The 25,172-nt window shown below is 28.3% G+C and overlaps 2 protein-coding genes and 1 pseudogene across 2 annotated transcripts; all 3 read right to left on the bottom strand.

Annotated features, from left to right (window-relative positions):
- Nucleotides 1–10,447: 10,447 nt before the first annotated feature.
- LOC132929669 (serine/threonine-protein kinase PAK mbt) lies at nt 10,448–17,477 on the bottom strand. Its single transcript, XM_060995176.1, has 9 exons — nt 17,161–17,477; nt 14,851–15,071; nt 13,817–14,095; nt 13,478–13,750; nt 13,273–13,419; nt 12,756–13,205; nt 12,547–12,691; nt 12,370–12,485; nt 10,448–12,268 (listed from the first exon to the last, which is right to left on the bottom strand). Exons 2-9 carry the CDS (start codon nt 15,067–15,069, stop codon nt 12,107–12,109), a joined length of 1,791 nt encoding a protein of 596 aa, XP_060851159.1. The 5' UTR covers nt 15,070–15,071; nt 17,161–17,477; the 3' UTR covers nt 10,448–12,106.
- Nucleotides 15,743–16,864, bottom strand: LOC132928709 (uncharacterized; annotated as a pseudogene).
- Nucleotides 17,478–22,823: 5,346 nt separating the features above from the next.
- Nucleotides 22,824–25,113, bottom strand: LOC132930113 (small ribosomal subunit protein eS19). The gene is made up of 4 exons (XM_060995787.1): nt 24,952–25,113; nt 24,680–24,753; nt 24,432–24,601; nt 22,824–23,148 (listed from the first exon to the last, which is right to left on the bottom strand). The coding sequence occupies exons 2-4, from the start codon at nt 24,748–24,750 to the stop codon at nt 22,892–22,894; spliced, it is 498 nt and encodes a 165-aa protein (XP_060851770.1). The 5' UTR covers nt 24,751–24,753; nt 24,952–25,113; the 3' UTR covers nt 22,824–22,891.
- Between the last annotated feature and the right edge of the window lie 59 nt (nt 25,114–25,172).

Raw genomic sequence — 25,172 nt, 5'->3', positions numbered from 1 at the left:
CCGAAGATAATACAAATATATTGTTACCAAACGCAGATATGTATGATGAGTCGGAGCTGCTATTAAACACAGCAGAGATTGAAAACGTTCAACGAAGTTTAGAACGCAATGTTTTAAGCCCAGAAATGTTCACTCTGGAGGAGAATACAAATAATATATCGTTACCAATAACCGTAGATGTTCATTATTTATCGGAAATTGAATTAAACACAATAGGAATGGAAAACGTTAAACAAAGTTTAGAATGCAATGGAGAAGTTTTAAGTCCAGAATATGTCGCTTCCGAAGATAATACAAATATATTGTTACCAAACGCAGATATGTATGATGAGTCGGAGCTGCTATTAAACGCAGCAGAAATTGAAAACGTTCAACGAAGTTTAGAACGCAATGTTTTAAGCCCAGAAATGTTCACTCTGGAGGAAAACACAAATATTTCGTTACAAAGCGGAGATTTTCAATATATACCGGAATTCGTTCTAAAAAAAAATAATCTGGAAAAAGTCATGGACGAAAAAGAATTAGATGAAACGGTTCTGGAGACAGATAACTCCACGCCGGAACCAAATCTAGGCTAATCTAATTACCTACATTTGTTAATGATTCTATATCAAATGGCGATAGGATTTGTGGAACACAAAACCTTGGCACTAGCTGTTCTATACGAATAATAATGGACGATACAATAGCAATTAACCGTTCACATAATTAAAACATTCTCACCATCACAGCAACCTATAATTTGTCAAACATTTATAGGTAGCAGTAATGGTGAATATGTTTTGAAAATGTGGATAGATAATCGCGATTGTATCGCCCACAGGGTGAATCCCTTGTCTTCAATAACCCCTATCATTTTAACTTGATATAGAATGTTTATTGGAATTTGTAATGTAAATACATTTTGCTATAATACAAATTATCGTTCAATAAAAATAATTTACATAAAAATAAAAAGGTACTGTTTTAATATTTTTAGTCTTGGTAACTCTATTGTTTTTTAAATTAAGTAAATTGATCAATTATTGACATACAATTAGTGTACAATTTAAAGTTGTTAGATTATTATCTAGGGCATTTCGGAATGTTTTATTGATATTTTAAACATGAAGCAAGTTTGAAGTTATGTTAATTTGAAAATTTACAAAATGATTATTGTGCGAGAGGCAGCACAAGAAGCCGGCGGACGAGTGTACGTGTGTATGTGTGTGTGCGCGCAACGACGACGGCCCACACGCAACCCGTCGTACGTGAATACTTACATCGATTGTCGATAACCCTGTAGGATGGGAAGAGTGGACTGTATAATAGGTTGATTCAAATAAAAGTATTTAACTACAAGATAGATGTTGAGTGCGAGACCACTAAATCATAATATGTCAATAACAATATTTTAGTGGTATAGAAAAATATTAGAATAAATTTATTGACGTTCCACAATTAATAAAATAATATATTATAACTATAGTGTTAGTAATAGGCAATAGCACAATCACAACCCGATCGGCTTTAAATAAAACTAAAAATATAATTTATATGCCGTACCACAACGGTGACGAGCAGAATAATAATAATAAAAAATTTTATTCTTTTATAATAAGATACGTTTCCCATCGGCGCTAGCTGTAATTTGAGTGTTTTCCAATCAGAAAATTAAATTTTTTTCAATCCCTGCCAGCTGATCGTCGTTCCGAGCATATGACATATTATGATTTAGTGGTCTCGCACTCAACATCTATCTTGTAGTTAAATACTTTTATTTGAATCAACCTATTATACAGTCCACTCTTCCCATCCTACAGGGTTATCGACAATCGATGTAAGTATTCACGTACGACGGGTTGCGTGTGGGCCGTCGTCGTTGCGCGCACACACACATACACACGTACACTCGTCCGCCGGCTTCTTGTGCTGCCTCTCGCACAATAATCATTTTGTAAATTTTCAAATTAACATAACTTCAAACTTGCTTCATGTTTAAAATATCAATAAAACATTCCGAAATGCCCTAGATAATAATCTAACAACTTTAAATTGTACACTAATTGTATGTCAATAATTGATCAATTTACTTAATTTAAAAAACAATAGAGTTACCAAGACTAAAAATATTAAAACAGTACCTTTTTATTTTTATGTAAATTATTTTTATTGAACGATAATTTGTATTATAGCAAAATGTATTTACATTACAAATTCCAATAAACATTCTATATCAAGTTAAAATGATAGGGGTTATTGAAGACAAGGGATTCACCCTGTGGGCGATACAATCGCGATTATCTATCCACATTTTCAAAACATATTCACCATTACTGCTACCTATAAATGTTTGACAAATTATAGGTTGCTGTGATGGTGAGAATGTTTTAATTATGTGAACGGTTAATTGCTATTGTATCGTCCATTATTATTCGTATAGAACAGCTAGTGCCAAGGTTTTGTGTTCCACAAATCCTATCGCCATTTGATATAGAATCATTAACAAATGTAGGTAATTAGATTAGCCTAGATTTGGTTCCGGCGTGGAGTTATCTGTCTCCAGAACCGTTTCATCTAATTCTTTTTCGTCCATGACTTTTTCCAGATTATTTTTTTTTAGAACGAATTCCGGTATATATTGAAAATCTCCGCTTTGTAACGAAATATTTGTGTTTTCCTCCAGAGTGAACATTTCTGGGCTTAAAACATTGCGTTCTAAACTTCGTTGAACGTTTTCAATTTCTGCTGCGTTTAATAGCAGCTCCGACTCATCATACATATCTGCGTTTGGTAACAATATATTTGTATTATCTTCGGAAGCGACATATTCTGGACTTAAAACTTCTCCATTGCATTCTAAACTTTGTTTAACGTTTTCCATTCCTATTGTGTTTAATTCAATTTCCGATAAATAATGAACATCTACGGTTATTGGTAACGATATATTATTTGTATTCTCCTCCAGAGTGAACATTTCTGGGCTTAAAACATTGCGTTCTAAACTTCGTTGAACGTTTTCAATCTCTGCTGTGTTTAATAGCAGCTCCGACTCATCATACATATCTGCGTTTGGTAACAATATATTTGTATTATCTTCGGAAGCGACATATTCTGGACTTAAAACTTCTCCATTGCATTCTAAACTTCGTTTAATGTTCTCAATTTCTATTGTGTTTAAATCAATTTCCGGCTCGTAATACATACCATCTGCGCCTGATAACGATATATTTATATCATCTTCGAATGCGACATTTTCTAGATTAAAAACTTCTTCATTGCATTCTAAACTTCGTTTAATGTTTTCAATTTCCGGCTCATAATACAGATCTGCGCTTACTGGTAACGTTATATTTTTATTTTCTCCCAGAGTGACAATGCTGTTATTGTCTGTAACTTGTACATCATCCTGTTCCACACCGTTTATATCCTTTAAACAATATTATGATTGAATTATTTTCAGGTATTGTATAATCAGTGGCGGCGCTAGGCGTGGGCGGTGTGGGCCATTGCCCACGGCCTCGCACCTCAAAGGGCCTCGCGTTCTAAAGGGCTTTATAATTAACCATAGAGAAATATGGGAGAAGTGTCTGTACAAAAGTGTATTGTTTTAAAAAATTCTAAATCTTAATATTTATTAAACAACTGTTGTTACTTAAAAAAATGTTTACTAAAAAAATTTAAAAAGGTCCTCTTTAAGTGTACTTCGCCCACATATAAATTTTACCTCGCCACGCCACTGTGTATAATATTTACTAGAAGCGCGATCTTAAGAATTAATCTTTTTTTTTTAGTAGGGATCCTCTCTATTGCTTTATCTTATTTCTGTTACGTAGGGCGTTACCACAAATATTTATTATATTATTTTTACATAATTGTTACAGTTACTTGAAGGAAAACTTATAGATAACCTTGTATTGGGTTTTTTAACCTATTAGGTATAAATCACAAAAATTTTATGAATTTTCAACTTCAAAATTAGTTGCAAATTTTCGCGATTTTGACATATTTCATAAACATTTGAACTTTAAATGCTTATAAACAAAAAACGTGACTAACGATTTTTGATTTTTTTTTTTTTTTTACTACGATATTACGATAAGTTTATTTTATATAAAACCTTCTTTTAAATTTTAAAGATTTTTTGGAATGCCAAATTTATTTTATCGGCAGAAAAATGAAAAATTTAATTTGTTTATAAATAGCTTTAAAAAAAATCAAAATATTTTGAAAATTTAATCGTTAATAGATAACGCCAATATAAATATTTGGGGAAAAATTAAAGTATGTATTTACAATGATTCGTTTTTGAGTTACAGCAAAATAAAAAATCGATTTTGTCAAAAACTGATTATGCATAAAACTTCCCGTTTTTTTGTTGCTTTTTTAGGTTTTCCTGACGCTTTTGGACATTAGTCATTACTGAATATTTTGACCCTCCAACGTACTATCTAGATTAAATTTCCTTTTAAAAGAAGTAGGATAAAAAGGGGGTTCTGGCACCTCGTTTTTTATCTTACTCAAAGAGAGGCTGAAGTCAAAAACTCTAAAATATAGTACTTATGGTCTATAGATAATGTTTAGTAATTGTATCTAAATTGTTGTTAAGAACGTGGAATAATGCATTATTTTTTGTTGATTTATGTAGCTATCGCTCAAAGTATACTTTAATCCATAAGAACTTCCGCCTTATTTTTCAAAAGACAAAATTCATACGCAAAACTCTCCTTTCTTTACCCTTCTCCTTTGACGCACAAATTCATACAACTTCCACACTTATAAAATACATAAACTGTAGTGTCGCACAATGAGTGACGTACTGAGAGATCGAGTCCATACTTTTACGAAATGTCGAAGAATTTTTATTGAAAGTCACAAAGTATAAGACTATAAAGAATAAAGATGAGGTGCGCTAAATAGAAAAATTTAATTTTTTCATACCCTAGTTGTCTCCATTACCTCTAATAATTCTGATTTCTTCTTTTGTTCTGACGTTTGTTCAAAGTTCTTTAAACACTCGCGGTGACATATCTTTTGGCAATCTGTGCATCTATAAATTTTTTTAAATATTTTCGTTTTTTTTGCAATACATGCATTTTCTTAAACAAAAAAACCTAACTTTCTTTACAAAATTATGGTTCATATCCATTTTTTGAAGATTATGCGTAGGAATTCAATGTAACTTGTAAGTATTATAAATCAATAAATATACTTATAACACGTTCATATAATATAATGTTAACTGAATATTTGCGTTGATAATAGTTTCATACAAATAGGTAACGTAGTCAATTAATTATTTTTAATTCAGCCAGATAAGTGATAATATTTTATTCTTTAAAAAAATAGTTTACATTAAACATCCCTGTTTTATTAAATAAAAATGCCAAACAATTCTACCATAATTGGTTTAGTTATTTTCCCAAACTCTATAGATGCAATCCGGTCCTGTGTGTACTAATATAATACATTTTTTCACGATTGATTGTTATATTTTTATATTATATTTAAGATTACCTATACTCTATTATAGCCTATAGGTATGTGCGCTAATCTAATTTAATTTTAATCAATTTTGTTAACATGTAAGTCTTTTAACAGTGATTGCTATTTGGAATCAGTATTATATTATTATAGTTAAAAATTTGAAAATAGAAGTTACTAAAAGCACTATGTGATATATTTTAATAATGATTAAATTTAAATAAGAATCGTTCAGGTGCAGCCTACAGGTAAATAGTTAATGTTAATGTATCTCCGACTGTCGTGATTTGGAAGTTGTATTTTACGATATTACGGTATACTTCTCGTAATATCGCAATTCATCATCTGCTATAACGATCATCAGTGATGATTCATCACCATGACTATGGTCTTAGACGATTCAAAGGGTGTTACCTGAAATTTGAAAACTAGCTAGACTACTAGGAATGTTTCACTGGCCACAATATCAGTTATAGATTAAAGAAGGGGCGTCATTTGGGGAGGATCAAAGCGTGCGGTTGCACCCCTTACTTTTAAAATAGTTCCAATTGGCCTGCACCTTGATGAAATAATGCACGATTATTAATATGATTTAAATTAAATTGTATTTTAAATATTTTTATATTGACATTTATCAATATTGGTATACTGTCAATCATGATTACAACTTTAAATTACATTTGTTAGACACAAATATTGTGCTATACATTTTTTTTGTACTTTAGTTTTTAAATTGATTTTTAATAGTTATGTTAATGCATTGATTCGGTCCATGGTGTATGGAAATAATGTACATGTACGTAGCACATCTTATTTTTATATGGCCTGGTGAAATTTTAAAATGGCCTGCTTGATACTTCGCACACCCGAAATGACGCCCTTGGATTATAGTACAATTTATTTGAATATTTGATATAGTGGTCACTACCACTGCAAATTGAAATAAAAACTTATTTATGGAAAACTATCGGGTTTCATATAACCAGATTAAAATAATTATTTTCTTGAAATTATTTTATTATATCATCATTTATATTAATACGTACAAATGTATAATATTAAAATTAATAAAGATATAGTAATTATAAATTTAAAAATGATTTTTTTTCATTTAATAATTCAATTATCCGTAGCTCTCTTGGTCCCGTTTAAAACACGAAATTAGTTTTGCTGAACGTAAATTAGCTATATTGTATGTACTCTAATTATACAAATCGGACATATTTTATGACTTTAAGCTCAGCCCTTAACAGTTAACAGTTAATAGATAATGAAAACTGGGTGTACAGTTATTAGATACAGGAAAATTAAATGAAAATTTGAAAAAATCGATAAATTTGATAAACCTTTTTTGAAACCGAAATCAAAACCTGAAAATTTAGAAAACCATTCTCAATAACCGAAACGGTAACCGTTAAAATTTAAAACTGTTTCAATCCCTGATTTTATATGTTACACTGAACTTGGCGTTTAGTAATTATTTAATATTTAATTTTTGGATTTTGCGTGTACCTATGTTAGTATTATTTTAAATTATGTTTTATTTATATTGTATAACTGTTTTTTAACTCGCTGTTCCCTTTTACAAACTTGCTTTTTGGGACAGCTTCATCAAAGTACCTACTATTACTATTATTTGTTTTGAAATTTATTTTTTTTTGAATATTATATAATTTGTACCTACTTCGTAATTGATGATGATTCAATAAATATTATTATTAAATTATTTAGATAAAATATGTTTTCAGATACATCTATGGATTATATTTTTCAGATTTTGAATGGTTTAAATTTTGATGAGTTACCTTTTAATTTGCTCTTTTAAATTATTCTAAAAATATACAATCGTCGGGAAAATATTTGAAATTTGAACGTTACACGTATTATAATAATATGATAGTTTTATTAATAACATCATACCAACCGCCATCGACCGTAATGCGACCAATTTAAAAAGTAATAGCTTAGCAAATAACAGATGCGAACGCGTTGACGCGTTTATTAGTACAATGGCCAGTCGGCTGCGCAGCTGTGTTGCCGGTCGGTCGAACACTAGCTGTTTATGGCGCAGAACTGGTCGCAGGAAATCCGGAAACGGAAAACGGAAAACGTTGAGTGACCGATCGCCGATGAGGGCGATGAGGTTCAGTCTCGGTGGTGACCGGCACGTTGATTTAGACTCGGCGTTGTCGTTGTCACTGTTCTCGGTAAGCGAACTGCAGACTGCAGTATGTAGTACACTATATAGTACATTAGTACTATATAATATTATATTCCGCGATGGTCGCTCGTCGGTGGCTATCAAATCACTAGGGCTCGGAAGTTGATGCATTTTGCATTTGTTTTTGGAACTTTTTAGACGATGCTCTCCTGGCCACAAATGTGTTTCATTAATATGTGAATCTGAACAACTAATTTTTATTTTGCATTTTATTACTTTTTGAGTCATTTTATGACATTTTTACTGATTTCACAATAGTTCACTTCTTATCATTATGCCGATAACTTACTTGGAACTTTGAAATTACCACAGACTAAGATTAGTACCTATCCGGTTTTATCTCATCAATTACAGTCGTCGTTGTCATGTTGTAGTGAATATTATAATATATACCTAAATTTTATTATTTTTTTGTAATATTTTCAAAATGTCGAAAATTTTTTTATTTAATTTTTAAGAACATTTTATGTAATTTTTATGTCATATTTTGAGTAATTTGTAAGCTTTGATAAATGTATATAGAATTTTATAGTAAAATAGAGTACAATTTAAAAAATGATATATTTTTATTAATTTAAAACAAATATTTATATTTTTTTAGGTCATTTTTGAATGTTTTTAAGGTCATCAACTTCCGGCTCTACTCATCACCTTATGCACATAATGCCGTAGTCGCTCGTCCTAACTCCTAACTGGTTGCAAACAACAGCCCTATGTATTCGGCGTCGTGGTCGTCGGTCCGCTCATAGTTGTGGTCACTGTGTCGGCGCAGTCACTGTGACCGTAGGAAGACAATTGCGCAAGACGTTTACACTAAATAATAGTAATAATACTTAACAGTTAACATAATAATATAATACGTATAGTGTACACGTGCGTGAGTATAATAATATAATATCCTAATTTAGTATTAACTATTTATGCTAATAAAGGCATAATTGAATTTACTTAAACGACGTCTCGTACAGCCATACGTCGATACACACGTCACGCATACACATATAAATATATACAGAGTGATTCTTTTTCCTTTATCATTATACGTTCATTATATTATTTTCTTCAAGTATTGACTTTTTTTCATTTTATTTTCTAAATATTTTGTCTCATGTTTTTTTCAAACTATACATTTTTTTTTTACTTTTTTCACCCTTTTATTTAATAATAAAACCACTATAATAACTTTTGATTTTCAAATGATAACTTATATTTTAAATGTCATAAAATAGTAGAACTATTTTTTTTACGAATTTTAACGTTCAAATCATTATTTTTCATTTAACCGTTATAGTGAGTTATAGCTGCTCAAAGTTGGGTGGTTTGAGGTTTTTACTATTTTAAGGTGTTCATTCTACAGAGTACAGGTTATGACGGCTGTGAGGCGTTGGTATAACTAGAGGTACAAAGTTCATAACTGCGTCGATAGTCGATGAACGAGTTTATTAAATATGAAAGTATGTACCTACCTCTTATTAGTCTTATTATCTGTTACCCATGTGACCGCACTGGTCTTCAGAAACAAGAAGTATTATAAAAATTAAAAACCGCTCAACATTGAAAAGCTATATCTCACCAAAAAATAATAATTTGAACGTTAAAATTCATAAAAAAAATAGCCCTATTAGTTAGTACATTTTAAATGTAGGTTGCCATTTGAAACTCAAAAATTGATAGTGGTTTCACTATTAAATAAAAGGGTAAAAAAAAATTAAAATTTTATACAGTTTGAGAAAAGCATGATACAAAATATTTTCAAAAAAGTAAAAATGAAACACAGTCAATACTTAACGAAATAATGAGTGTATATTGGTAAAAGAATTACCCTGTACCTATATAATATATTATGACAAAAAAATACCAACCACAGTGGTAACGTAAAACAATATATATATATATTTATATTATACTAGAGTACGTGTTACCAATACAAAGAGCGTTGGGCGCTTTTTGTGACATTCCGAAGTAAAACGACATTCTTCACTGCTTTATCATGTGGCTGAAAAAAAAACAGAAACGCGCGTGCGTTTAGCTTCCGGTTCATTTGCAGACAGTGCGAAAGAAAATACGACAATGTCACCGGGATAACGCGAGTATGAGATAATACCTTAATAATAATAATTGATCGATAATTTCACCATTAACGTTACGACGTAACCCAATTATGTTCGTCACGACTTCACGGCACCTTTTGAAACGTCTTTTATTCAAGATTTTCATATACTTTGAAGTTCCAATGCCCGAAGTGGGCTCCTCTTTGGATTTCTAGGGACACACTCTGCCACGACTAATAATACTACGTGACTTTGTATATTAGAGTGCATTGACCTTTTTCAAACTTTAAGCTAGGAACGTTGTTTTTATGATATTTAAATTTTTTAGTGAGTTATAAGTACTCGTAATTCGTATGTCAGGTAATAGTTTGAAAATTGCCATAATTCATTTAAAAATTAAAATATCATAAAAAGTCAATAGAAAACATAGATAAAGTTCTTACCTATAAGTTTTATAATAGGTCAATTCACTCATTATAAAAGCATAATACACAAAATGTTGAGTACAAATGTGAAATGAGGTATGTTTGTAAGATAGAGACATCAAAATATATGGATGCGTCATCGCATTAAACAATTTCTACTATCATTTTTAAAGCAAGAATATGAAGAATATGAGGTTTAAAACAATATTTTCATTTTCTTTTGAGTTTGTACAACAATAAACATTGTTTTAGGAAAAACAATGATAGAAATAATAAATATAGGTATATTAATATTGAGTTTTGTTTTAATATTATATAACAACATATTTTAACTTGACATTATTCATTTCAGGTTCAACTAAACATTTAGATGATTCGTTAATACATACCTATATATTATATAATATATATACAATATATATATTGTAAAATAATAGTGATAATTAATAATTATACATAAAAATAATCATATTTTATAAGTAGTCAATAAATAATAATCATAAACAAATAAATAATAAATAAAAATCAAAAAATACTGATGGAATACAAACATAAAATTATTCAAGAAACATGATAAAATTAAAAATTAAAATAATATATCAAGCATTAAGTTTTTGATCGAAAATATGATGGTCATAGAATACACGGAATATGAATTGTATTTCAATAAAAATGGATATCACAAAATATAATTACACAAGTGTACATTAATAATTAATTTGTGTTAATTGTATTGAACAAGTGAAAATAATAATAATAATAATAATAATACTACAATTTGTCATAAATGATAAGTAAAAAAAAATTTAAACCTAGCCTTAAAGGTATTAAGTTATGAAGTACAATAGCTTGTAATGGATCAGTAAAAAAAGAATCAGTACACAGTGTACACACGGAGATCTAACAAATTATTATTAGATAGGGAATATTATAAATACCACAAATTCATGTGAAATATTAATATTATAAAGTCAAATAGATAATACAAATGAAAATTTTAAAAGATTGGTTAAATCAATTACTGACTAGAAGGTAAAAAATGTGAATTCAATCATTTTAAATACTGATGTCAATAATAAACAATTAATTAACAAATAATCAAAAACAATAATTGGAATGTTAAAGCATTAAATTGTACCGTGTGTATGTTTACTTAAGTTCGATAAATTTCTCATCTTAATTAATAAACAGCCTTACTGTAAACTTAAAATACTATATTATAAAAGGTATTTATAATCAATGAATAACCTAATAGTTATGTTATGTTAACAATAAAAGTGCATGACACACAGAGGCGTGGTTACTTTTACAATACGCATGTTAATAACCATGAAATCAGAAGTTTAATGATCCGTATAAAATTCAACATTATTATTTGATACACATACTGTAAAAACACAAGCATGGTAACAGTTCAATAAATATTGAATATTTATATGAACAAACAACTAAATTAGTAACATGTACAACAAAATATTATTTTTATACTAAATAAAAAAATATATACACATTATCTGACAAGGCACCTGGTTACAAGTGAAGGTACACTTTACAGAACTAAGTTTAACCTTATTTTTACTCCATCTTTGGTTTCTATTTATGTAAAATAATGGAGAATTGAATTGATGAATTTGTATAAGTATTCAAAAATTACAACTAAGGCACTAATCATTAAACATTAAGTATGTCATATTGAGCTTGTGACAAAAAAGTTGAAAAGATTTTCGATGTCTAAAAATTATTACATAATACCACATACAAATATAGTTATAAAAATACAATAATTCATTAATTTACATTTAAAATGTTAAGTTACATTTTACAAGTAACTTCAATAATACACAATTTTGGTAAAAAAAAAAAAAATTGTTATATAATTAAAAGTAATGTAATAATATTTAATAAATAACAAAAATTGCACAAACAAACAATGAGTCGTTTACCTTTTAACAATTGCTATGTCTGGATCCTCGTATTAATGGCACTAGCAACGAAGGAGGACCAGCTAATCTTAAGAATGGATGTTGTAGAAGTTCAGCTGCAGTTGCTCTTTGCGCTGGATCTCTGACTAATAACCTTTCTAAGAAGCCTTGTAGTCTGGGTGATATCTGTTAAGTAAGAAAAATTAAATTATATGTGTTTATAATAAATATATATGTATATATGTTATATATATTTTTTTAAACTAATATGGAATAAAACAACATACTTTATTGGAATTTTTAAGTTTTGGTGGAGGCATATCACGTATTCTTCTCATAGCTTGAAGAGGTGGCTCATTAAAGAAAGGCGGTTCACCATCAACCATTTCAATAACCATAATACCTTTTAAAAAATTAACATGAAAAAAAATTTGTAAAATAATAAAATAAAAATAAATTATTACCTAATGACCATATATCAACTTCTGGCCCATATGGTAAACGTGATATCACTTCAGGAGACATCCAATAAGGTGTTCCAACTAATGATTTTCTCTTAGGCAATTCTTGAGATACTTGAGCACAAAAACCAAAATCAGAAATTTTCACCTAAAAAATTAAGATAATAAAATATATATTTATAATTTATAAGATAATGATTAAAAATAATTACTCTTCCATCAGTAGTCAAAAGTATGGAATCACTTTTTATATCTCTATGTATTACTCCCTGAGAATGCAGATATGCCAATGCTTTCAAACACTGCTTGCAAACAGTAGCAATCTGTTCTTCGTCCATTCTAGTATGTGTAACCATGTCAGTAAGTGCTCCACCCTCTAAATATTCCATGACAACCCATAATTCATCACCAACCAAAAAACTGTCATACATATCAACAATATTTGCATGATGATAATCACGCATTATGACAACTTCATTGAACAATAGTTCTCTACGTTGTTGTTTTCTCAAATCCATTTTTTTTACAGCCACTTTACGACCAGTCATTCGATCCGTAGCTATACAAACAGTACCCGTTGACCCTTCACCAATTTTTTTGAAACTATCCAAATTTTCACGAGGATCTCCAGGACTAACGACCAGTTGAAGAGCAGCCCTGAACTAAAATACACAATTAATTTTAAGTATTATTATTTATCATAAATTAAATTAAAAAAAAATTAAATACTTGTTCATGTGTAATGCGTTGTTGTTCATGGTGTTGTTTTGTAGCTATACTAGGAATTGACATTGTACTAGCTGTCGATATACCATTTGTGGTTGGTTTAATATTTTGGTTCTGATCTTGATTTCGAGTAAGATTTTGAGCCATGCCCTTGAATTAAAATTTTATTGGTTAAAAATCAAGATTTTGAAAAAATTCTAAGACTTACCTTGTTTGTACTAACAATCTGGGCATTGTTAATAACTGGTTGGGTACGATTTGGTGGCACGGGAGTATTGGCTTGTGATGTTTGACTTCCAGATGGCGAGTCAACTGCTGTGCCATTAGAAAATATTGGTGGGATATTTCCATTTTGCATGGAATGATATGAATGAGATCCACCTTGATCTGGTATAATTGTTTGACCTGTAGGAGTATTGTTCTGATTTATTCGTGATACCGGTGTTTCTTGAGGGGACCATTCTGAACCTCCTGGTTTTATCTGTACAACAAAATAATAAAAACCATGATGAAATAAAATAATCATAGAATTTGATGTATGACTTACAAATTTATTGCTGTAATCAAGTTTTGTTTGAGTATTGTTAGGTGTTGGATATTGTGGTAAATGTTGTGGTACTAAACTCTGGTTCATTACTAACACTTCATTTTCTGGCAACGGAGGTGGTACATTTGGATGTTGCCTCCGAATACGTGGTGGACTTGAGGAACGTAATGAGTTTGAACGTGCAACATTAGATGTTTTTGGTAGTCCAGCTGGTTCATTGTTTCGAATGTTAACGGGGTTATTATTGATTTTTGGATTATTTTCTCCACGCACAATAGTCTAAAATAAATATAAAAAATATAATATAAATAATAAAATGTATTACCATTTACCAATAATATTTTTTCTAGTACATAATAAAAAAAAATCAAGGTTAGAATTAAATGAAATGCTGAAGTTCAAAATATTTTAGTACAAGTATACCTATTAGTTTTGTTTTAGTAGATTTTTAGTGCACTTTGTTATTGAGTAAAATAATAAATAACTGTAATGGAGTACTCAAATATAAAATAATTCATGAGTGAAGGTGTTTCAGAAATTATTTCAATTTTTATTATGGAGGCTATTTTTTATGATATTTTACAATTAATTTATGAAACTATTAAAAATAGTAAATTAATTTTTCCAAAAATATAGCATAATACACTTATTATTGTTATTAACTTAGAAGTAAATATTCATGTATCATAGAATAGTATGAATATTTTTTAAATTTGATTGTGTAAGGAGAAAAAGTTTCAAATTCTTAAGATTATTATTTTTAGAATCACAAAAAAAAAAATTAAATCAATCTGGTGTATAAATATTTTTTCCATCTTTAATTTTAGTTTTTCTTGATTATTTTTAAAGGGACTTTTTACTTTTAATTTCATACCACTCAACTAAGCCCAAATGAACTCCAATTTTTATTAGGTGTTTACTACTCTTAATATTAAAGATTGGTGCATTGTTTGTTAAAAATATAATAAAAACAACAACAGAGAAACATCAATAAATTTATCTAAGCGATAAATTTACAATTGTAATATACTTACTTTTAAATCTAATATTTCTGTAGGAGTGATTTCTGATGGATCCACAAGAGGTAATGGTCTATTGGTACTCTTAAGTATTTGATTGTTACCAACAATGCTTGCCCATTGTAAAGGCAAACCTATAAATTTACCTTCACGTTTATCGAAGCCAGTATGCACTCTGTGTTCAAAATTTGTTGGTGAAGATATTTGAGGTTTTTTCTTTTTCTTTGAGAACATTACTAAACATTATAATATATTTTTATTTAAATAACATTACATAAGACATTTTTTATAAACAATTAAAAAACAATTATATATTGTAATCATTTTTTCATGATAATACAGACTTTTAATTTCATAATCAAAAACAAAATATTTTTTTAGAATATTTCAAAATATAAAAATTTAATTATTTTAAATTATAATTATTTTAAGTTAAATAAGCGGAGTAGAGTAATACGGGTGTTCACTAAAATGTTTGTCAATTACTTAGGTAATCTAAACATTAAATACTTAATAATCTACTAGTTTGAAATTTTATTTTTATAAATCGAAATACCCCAAATAATATTCTACTTTAGCATATAAGATTAAAAATGCATGTTGTCATTCAAGAGTAATTAGCTTAAGAAATGATAACAATAAAAAAAAATGTTTAATGTTTTCTGAAATAATAAGTGTGTTATGTTAAATGAAGCATTTGCCTATATGACTATCTTTACTTATATTAAAGTAATGATATAATTGAAGATTCTGATAACATATAAGTGAAATTCAATGTTTTGGAGATAATTAGGGAAAAAGGAGTTATCTTTACTTAATGATACTTAATAATAATTATAAACATCATACTACATAATGAAATATAATATCATAATATGTAAATACTTTATGTTGGTATCTATATTGATTAATGTACCTATTTTAAAAACATAAATATGAGTAAAATATTTAATTAAAAAATTATAATATACAATATTTTTAAATTAATACTATAGTTGAATAAATAAATATTTTATAAGTACCTCTGTTTAATCTATTGTGAAATTAATGTGTACTTATTTATTTATATATATATACATACAATATCACATATATTTTAAACATAATTTGACTAAAATGTATTAATTTAATATTTAAGTTAAATTACAAAATAAAAAAGTATTTAATAAAACTGATTGTTTTTCAGTGATAATTTGATTTCTAGAAATAATATCAATAAGATCTGATGTGATTTTAAATTGTTTTTTACAATTATACTCTCAAGGATAATTTTTCATTCAACATCTTAACATTTTTAGAAGCAGTATCCATGGCTATCATACAAGCAGAATGTTCTCACAAGGTATTTTCTACCATGGCAAAAAATAAAAGTGAAACACTAGAAAATTCAATTTAACTTTTTATAATTTTTTTTATACTTCTTCTAAACAACAAAATGAGCTATTGTGAGAAGGGAGTCTGTGTTATGAATGGAGATCCGGTTGATTTGGGACGTGCTTTTATGCTTTAGTAACAATGTTGTAATATATCTGGTAAGCAATAAATTCAGTATAATTATATTCATTGAATATTTTTGAAGCCTCTAAAAATGCAGGATTATTTTTGTAAATTTTGAAAACTTTAAATAAATTGTTAGATTTATGCACTTTTACTATCAACTTCTTTGAATTGAAATTCACTGAAATCAACACACAAGACTTTTGCAAATTGTTGATCAAACCTATGCAGTTCTTGTTTTACTTTTTTCATAAAAGCCATATGTATGCTACCATATAGACTTCGATCAGATGTGATCGAAAATATGAGTTGGTTTTCAATGTGGTCCAGCATGTTCATATGTGTGTTAATTATACAAACATTACACAGAAGTGACAGAACTAAACAGACATACATCATTCAACAGGTGTGTTGTCTTGGATTGTTTGAGAGATAACATAAGTTTCAGGGATGAGGTGATTTTATTTATGTTTTCATATGACTGTATGCTTTTCTGGATGACTTTCAGACATTGGCGAGTAGTTTTGGCAGATCACAAACACGACACAGGACGATGAACACGACAGTCTAAGATCTAAAGATAGGAAAGAGAAATAGAGAAAAGAAATTATGCAAGGATTAGAAAAGGGGTGCATGACGAGGATTAGTCGGAATATTAACACACGCTTCTCTGAGAGGGAATCAAGTCGTACGCGAAGGGGTCGGAGACACTACCAACCGACCCGATCCGCGAACCCTGTGATCACGGAGTGATACACAAGTACCGTTACTATCATTAATGTAAAATAATCACGTTTATCAAAATAGGAAAATACGATTTTCGCTCACCTCACGGGACGGCTGGCTGGCTGGCTGGTTAGAGCTGTGATGACCACTATGGTGTTTGTCGTTAAATTAAACATGCAGACTCGTTTTCGATGCGTCCGTGTACTCGGGGCTATGTGTATGTATCTATAAACGATAATCACGAACGAAAAAAAATAAAATAGAACAAAAATATTAAATAATGGCGATTAAAAAACGAACGGACGGAATCGAAAACGGTAAAAAGCGATCACGTACACAGAATTGACGATATTCTGCCTATACGTACGAATAGTGCGGGGCGACGGAATGGAATGTAAACAAAATGGAATGCAGGTATGTACTTACCTACTATGTAGTCATTCCCGATTGTTATGTGCGTGTGGGGGGAGGGGACCGTAATCTATGACGCGCATGCGCCGCGGCCGACGCGCCGTTTTAGTTATAGATAAAATAATTATAATAATGTGCAACTGTGATAGCTAAACCACGGGTATACACAAACTTGAATAAAAGTAAAAAAAAATAAAAAAATAATAATAGAATTAATAGTTAGGTATGGGGGGAGAGGAGGGCGCCAATGGATTTTGAAATACATATGACAATTGTGTTTTGTGTCAATACACTCACCAACCAAAAGAAAGAAATATGCATAAATAAATAGGTATAATTGTTTAAAAAAAAAAGTAGGTAGAGATGTTTGACTTCAATTATATTGTACTCACTCACCCACCCACTTATTTACTTATGAAATTTGTCATAGGCAAAACCAACTTTCGGTGCCTACTTATAAAGTACATTAACAGGGCAATATAGTGCGTAGGTATATTATAATTTATATAGTAATATACTATATAGACATATATAATATATTCAATATTTAGATATGATGGCTTAACTTCTTAAACTATATAGCCATTTAGGTTATCCATACAGGTAACTTAAATAATTCATAAAATCATAACCAACGCATCTTTCATATTAATTATATAATTTATTTACCTAAATAAGTAAAATTATTCTAATGACACCAATACAAAAATATGCTATTAACCACGTATAGAATTAAATTCGCCCAACAAATTATTGTTTAAATTCACTTTTATTAAACAATTAAACTATGAGAATCACACCCGTTGCTAAGCAACGTTAAAAATTGTTATATCTATTAATATCCAGTTGACCTTTTTATTATTATTTAAATATAGCCAATATAGCAATATAGGTATAAGCAATTCTATAATCTATACATATAATTCTTGCTTGTGTAACTATGAAGCAATTACGTTAAAAATTTAAGCCTGGGACAAGAACGGGGTGGGGGCGATCGCCCGCCCTGGATCTGCCCCTGCTTAAGACTTCATTAACTCTAACTGGTTTGAGTGGTATAGTTAAAAATATGTAGTAAAAGTCGTTGTATATAGGCAAGACAATGTTACTTCTCCCCGTAAGCCGTAACGAACATTTCGGTTATATTATGGTTATGTATTTACATGCAAGTTCACAACTCACACATTTATTTTTACTAATCATATTACTTATAAATTTATCAAAATTATCAATTAATATTTTTCGTCCAAATAATGTATGCTTTACTTAGGTAAATTTTGGGTCATTCGTCCAAATGAATGACACCCGAGGATGCAATTTTCCCCTTGGTATAATTATTTGAGAAAGCTATACAATAAAATTACCCCTCCCATTTCCAAAAACAAGGTTGTGAATTTTATTTTAAATCGATGACACTATTTTAGATTCTGCAGAGATTAGAGCTACGTATTGTATATTATGTATACAATATGATGATTTTATAGTTAGTTTATTTATTTTAAATATTTTGGAGGATTTAACAGTCATTCTGTGATAATACCGCACGTTAGTAAATTTTGGCGTCATCAGAAAAAATATGCGCAATATGGAGTATGTAATTTAGCTATTGAGGGTTAAATGATATTAATGAAAATATTTTAAAGTAAGAGAATTGATAAGCTTCCTAACGTTGAATAAAATTTAAAAATATTTGGATATTTTACTAAAAAAATAAATAAGCTTCTTTCATACATGGAAGTTCAAAACCTTATCCAAAATAAGAGCGGCTCGTCAATATCGAGTTGATTTTGGAAAAAAATCAAGATAACATATCTAAATAAATCGAAAGCTTTTAATAATTCGATGTAAATCATGTCTATGCTTGTTGCTTTAAATCAAACGACTCATATGTCATAATATATAACCATCGATAGTCCGAAAAATAATTCACGTTGGTTAACTAAAATAGTCGTAAGTGACAACTGACAAGTGTTATTGGTTCTTGTTATAGGTTCTTATTTAGAAATAGTTTAAAATATAATAATTCAATTTTTTTGGTACTATTTACTATTCAATACAAATGTTTTCAATAATATGAGGTACCTACCTTGTATCTTTTGGAAAAATAAGATACAAGGTATACGGTAAACTAGTATAAAATGTATCATGATTTATGATACATGATACTTGATACTTTAAAATTATGTATCATGAATACAAGGTACAATTGTATCTTCGATAGGTACTGCTCAACCCTGGTACTAAGTAGGAACTATCGCGATAAAAAGAAATATAAAACTTATTCAATCGGAACTTTTATAAATTATTTCATATACAAGAAAATAAATCTTGCCACATTATTCTCATATAAGTTTCATTACACTCCAATATGACTTCTACGTATAGTTACTTTCTATATAAAATAACATATATTATAAATTACAATACCCGTTTCTGCAGACACAACATAATAATTTTGAGTAAACTTTTGAAAGAAACCACCTTTAGGATCATTATGCCATGTATGATACACAAAAATTAAATTATCACCAGTGACTTGTAAATATTTGTGAACTTGCCAAATTATTAAAAACAAAATTGTAACTAGTAATATCACTTACACTTATTACACCTATATTGTATAAACGGTGTAAATCAAAAGAGAAAGAAAAAAATGTATAGAAATTTTTCAACATTGATACCTACATTCGATTCAATTATTATATTTTATTTTATAGATATAAATGATAACACATTTAAATCTTGAAATATAGAACAAAACATTCTATTCAGTAACAATTATAAATGTATTATAGTTATTTTTTGAAAATTTTAAATTATAAAACTACAAACTTATCATCCAAGTTCCTATTTTATATATTTACAATACAATTGTTAACAAATATCATGAAAAATATGTGTAGTATAAAATAAATAAAACACTTATTGACTTATTATCATAAATAAATCTTATAAAATTCTAGAATTGAAACAATAATTAATAATATAAATAAACAAAGTTATTTTATAATATAGACTATAGTCCATATGATCGACTTGTCTTCTGCTCTATACGGTAAATGGTAATAGGCGTATAGTGAACAATAAATAAACTGGCAAATAAGTTACCTAATGAAGCCTTATGCTTAGTATAAGAAGAACCTACTTATGTTCCTAATACTGTACTTATGGTGACAGTATATTATATAACAAAAAAACAGTTGAACAAACGCAACAAATTATGGTAAAATGAGTAAGACAACAAGATAATATGATTATAAAATAAAGAAAATTTAAAAATAATATATAATGATAATTTGACAATACTATTAAAATCCAATGTAGATTAAAATAATTATGCATTATTAATTAGATATTATAATATCACTTAACTTGGAATGAAAATAATCAATTTTAAAGATATATCATATATTATATATAAAGTTATAATATATTGTATTGTAACAACTATAGCTATAGTCTATAGTTTATATATATATAGGCAGTTGAGTAGTTCTCGTGATTATATCTGATAATAAGAAAAAATACGTGTACCAAATTCATACTGTGAATCTTATGTCCAGACAAAAAGTTATAACTAATAACTAAAATAATAATTCGTGAGTCATGAGCATAGCTTTCAACAATGCACAGGATACGAACAATTTGAACAAGTCATTTCTAGCTATTGTTGTTTGACCAAAATAATGATGTTTATAAAATATAATACATTTGTAGATATAGTATACACTATACACTATACACTATATGTACATGGTATAATACTTAGTCAAGTTAGTTATAAAAAAAATCTAAGCAAGGATTATTATATTAGTCTTTGTATTATAAAAGTATAACTCGTAAACTTCATATTAAGACTCGGCAATCACTATATATAAAAATAAATATATATCTATTAATAGGTAGTTCAAAAACTGTATTATATTAAAAAATATATAGTTATTGAGCAATTGTTTTTTAAAAATCATAATAAGTCCCAAGATGAAGTGCACGAGTTATATTTATCACTAATCAGTACGTATATAATTAATTTCTTACATAAATCAATAAAACAACTAATTCTGTTATAATCGATTTAGTATAGTATACTGTCTGCATACATTCAACAGTTTTTATTTATTTCATATCGATATTAGAGCCATTTCATCGGATATAATATGTTTTCAATATCGGCAATATCCCATAATAATTTTTTTTCAATATAATGTTATTTTATGATTTTAATCATAGAAATACAAACACACGGCGTTTTAGATAGGCAATCTGGCAACACCACAGTTTAAGGTTTTTTTGTCAAGTACCACTTTAATAATTACATAATATATTATAATAACCTGTAGATTGGTACTATTTTTCATATAACATCGCCTTAGTTTGGATCAAAAATACATAGGCACTATTTAAAATTCTAATTTTTACAGAATTGGATAATTAAACAAACAACAATAATTTTAGTTATTTTATTGTAATTAAAAAATATTGGTAGGGTATTTTCACGTGTACTTGTATATTATTACATTTTATTATAGGTAAGCAATAAAAAAATATTTAGACTAATTTTAAGCTATTATCTATTTAAACTACAAACTTATGGTGTATTCATCAAAACTCATGTAGTTATATCACCTTTTCATTGAACAATCATTAAAAGTTTTCAAAAATATTAATACTAAGATATTAGTGAATAATTTAAATTTTAAAACTGATTTTGAGCAGTTAGTTGGCCATTACACTTAGCTGTAGCTTTGGCCACAAACTACAATAGTGAAGAAATCATGATTAGAATGAATCTTTGCAGTTACACAAAAATATAAAATTGGTCCCTTTGGGATAGTACTAATTATTGTAGCTATTGTATAGTTTTACTGACATTATTAATATATTACCAGACCTAAAAATTCAATAACTAGAAATGTTTATATTTTAAATAAAAGATTACACAATAATTTTTTTGAGGGATGTTGTATATTAATTATTGTTATTGTAATAACTAATAGTATATTGGATTGAACGTTAAAATAGTCAGATTCACATTGTATCCTTTTTTTTTGTACAGCAAGTTATATTTGTATATTACTTAATTCTATTATTTTAATATAGATACATTTCCTCTGATTTTTATCACTTATCTTACTGTCAAACTATAATTTAATTATTTTTCACAGCTCATAAGTTGAAATTAAGCCCATGACACCACAATTGTTGGGGTTTTTTTTTTTACGCCATTACTCAAAAGTAAATGATTGTTTTTTTAAATCTTAAGATTTTACTGATTTAAATAAATGCTAAATTATCCAACCAATTCTTTAAATGGAATGATATAGAATAATTATAAATAAATAAAAGAATTTCAATAATTTTTTTTTAAAAAGTATTTTATTACTTTCAAGGATGTATCGGTCTTATACAGTAGTAAACTCAATTCTTAGTCAGTTTTTGGAATAAGCACAGAGAAACCCGCTGATTCAGCGGCCAAAAGTGCTTGCTTCTTCTTCTTTGCTTGTTTCACTTGAGCAGCAATACGATCCAAATCTCGCCTACCCTGAGAGGTCAATCGACGGCCATTGTTGTTTTCAACTTTCTCAATGAGTTTCATTTGCTCTAAAGATTGTAGTACTTTACGTGCAATACCAGAAGAACTGCGACAAAAATGGGATGGTCTTACTCCATTACGTTTGCGGGCTGTAAAAATAAAAAGTATTTTTTTACAAAAATCAATAAGTTCAATCTTATTAAAAATGATATGATATAAATATTAGAACATAAAATAATTAATTTAAATAAACCCTTTATACTGTTGTACAACATATTTTTTTTCTTAAAAACCAGGCAAATTAACCAAAACCACCGAAAATACCTAAGTATTTTTTTTTAAATTTTATGGATTATTTTAATTATGAAATTAGTTGTTTAATAAAAAGCATAAAAGGAATAATCTGCTGATGATGTTAAGCATTTGCAATAGTTTAATCTAACTGATCATTTCAAGTGGTTTTGAAATAATTTTTTCAATTGTATGCTATTATACATGGTTATGAAAAAACAACTATTCCATTACACTAATTGTGTTCTTATAACCAAAAGAATAAATGTGTATAATTCAGTATTATAAGTGTTAAAGAATAATATTTAAAGTTTAAACTATTATTTGATGATAATTTATTTAAAAATAATGTTTAATATTGCATTTTCTTAAATAAGGATTAGATCGATTTTTTTTTTATTACTTACAATGTTGGCAGATAGTACAAGAACTTATAAAAATTATAATACCAAGTTCTCATTACAAGTATAGGATTAGGCATCAGTTTTTTTTTAAATAGTCTATTTACCAATTTTGTTGAAAATCGAACAATTTATCTACCTTATTAATTATTTTGAGTCTACTAATCTACTTTGGAATTTCCAGTACGTAAGTGGATTAGTTACAGTTTCAAAAATAAAAAGACGGAATATCCGCATATGTTGTCTATCTTACAAACATAAGACATGTAATATTTGCGTTCAGCAGAATCAATTTGATGCGGTTAGCTTTAATATTAATCAGTTTATCTATTATCACGTTAGGTTATTATATTATCTAGGGCATCTCATAAACTTTTTATTAATATTTTAATTTTTAATTAAGTTATGAGCATTTTAAAATTTAAATATTTTACATAACTATAACTAACTTAAAAATTAAGATATCAATTAAAGCCTAAGAGACGCTCTAGAAAATATTTTTACTTTTAAGTTTGATAAAAGGTAATTTGACTCAATAATAAAGTTAATAGTATAAAATTGAGTCTGTTGAAAGCAATTTTGCTATGTTTTACATCCATAAGACAGAAATAGCACATGCGAGTATGGCGTCCTCTTAAAAGTATAACTACGCAATGATAATACCAAAAGCACTGAAATATCAGTTATGGGTTTATTGTTTTTACAAACTTAAAACACAATTTAATAAAATCCTAAATTACCTCCAAAGATTTTGGTGAGGGATCCAACACCAACCGGCGACCTAAAGTAAATGTGTCTCAATGTTGCAGCACATCTGGTGTAATACCAATCTTCATCATATGGCGCTAATTCGTTAAATTTACCATTTTTTACCAAGTCAACCCATTCTGGGGCCTTCAACTTACCACTCCTAAAAATAAAACAATTTAAAATTAAGAAACTTTAGTAGTGAAGAACAGAATACTGCTAAGTAGTAATAAAAATATACTTTTTTAAGAATGCGGAGAACGAAGCAACAAATTTGTGTTGGTCAACATCCTTCAATGTAATCGACGACATGATCTGTAACACAATGGTAGAGAAAAATAACTAAAATGTACAACTAAAATATTTTCAATAAATTCCGGACGGCAATCAAAACGTGTTATTGAGGTTAGGTAAGTGTTAACACAACATTAAATTATTACCAATCCGGAGAAAACCTAATATTAGTGATTTCCTATTTTATAATAAATATTACATTAAGATATAATACTTTACCGTAGTTTTAGCACAGAACAATAAACTAGAAATCTTCCAAATTAAAAAGAAAACGCATCCGACGTAAACAAAATACAAAACAGCAAATACAGTTACTGAAAAGAACGAAAAGTGAAATAGTACGATAGAGTGTAAGTCGTCGGACCACGATGCAGGTTAACCCGTGAAAGACGGCTGAAAAAAGTGGTACCGTTACCTACTTCAGACTGATGACGAATATA

This window comes from Rhopalosiphum padi, chromosome 4, assembly GCF_020882245.1.
Source record: "Rhopalosiphum padi isolate XX-2018 chromosome 4, ASM2088224v1, whole genome shotgun sequence".
NCBI classification, from domain to species: Eukaryota; Metazoa; Arthropoda; class Insecta; order Hemiptera; family Aphididae; genus Rhopalosiphum; species Rhopalosiphum padi.
This window is presented reverse-complemented; position numbering and strand designations above follow the sequence as displayed.

Coding starts and splice junctions, on each gene's coding strand:
- LOC132929669 (XM_060995176.1), bottom strand. CDS start 15,069: ATGTTCTCAAAGAAAAAGAAAAAACCTCAAATATCTTCACCAACAAAT. Junction 13,751..13,816: donor TTGATTACAGCAATAAATTT/GTAAGTCATACA, acceptor TTTGTTGTACAG/ATAAAACCAGGAGGTTCAGA. Junction 12,692..12,755: donor TTTTGACTACTGATGGAAGA/GTAATTATTTTT, acceptor TTAATTTTTTAG/GTGAAAATTTCTGATTTTGG.
- LOC132930113 (XM_060995787.1), bottom strand. CDS start 24,750: ATGTCGTCGATTACATTGAAGGATGTTGACCAACACAAATTTGTTGCT. Junction 24,602..24,679: donor TTCTCCGCATTCTTAAAAAA/GTATATTTTTAT, acceptor TTTTATTTTTAG/GAGTGGTAAGTTGAAGGCCC. Junction 23,149..24,431: donor CCTCACCAAAATCTTTGGAG/GTAATTTAGGAT, acceptor TTATTTTTACAG/CCCGCAAACGTAATGGAGTA.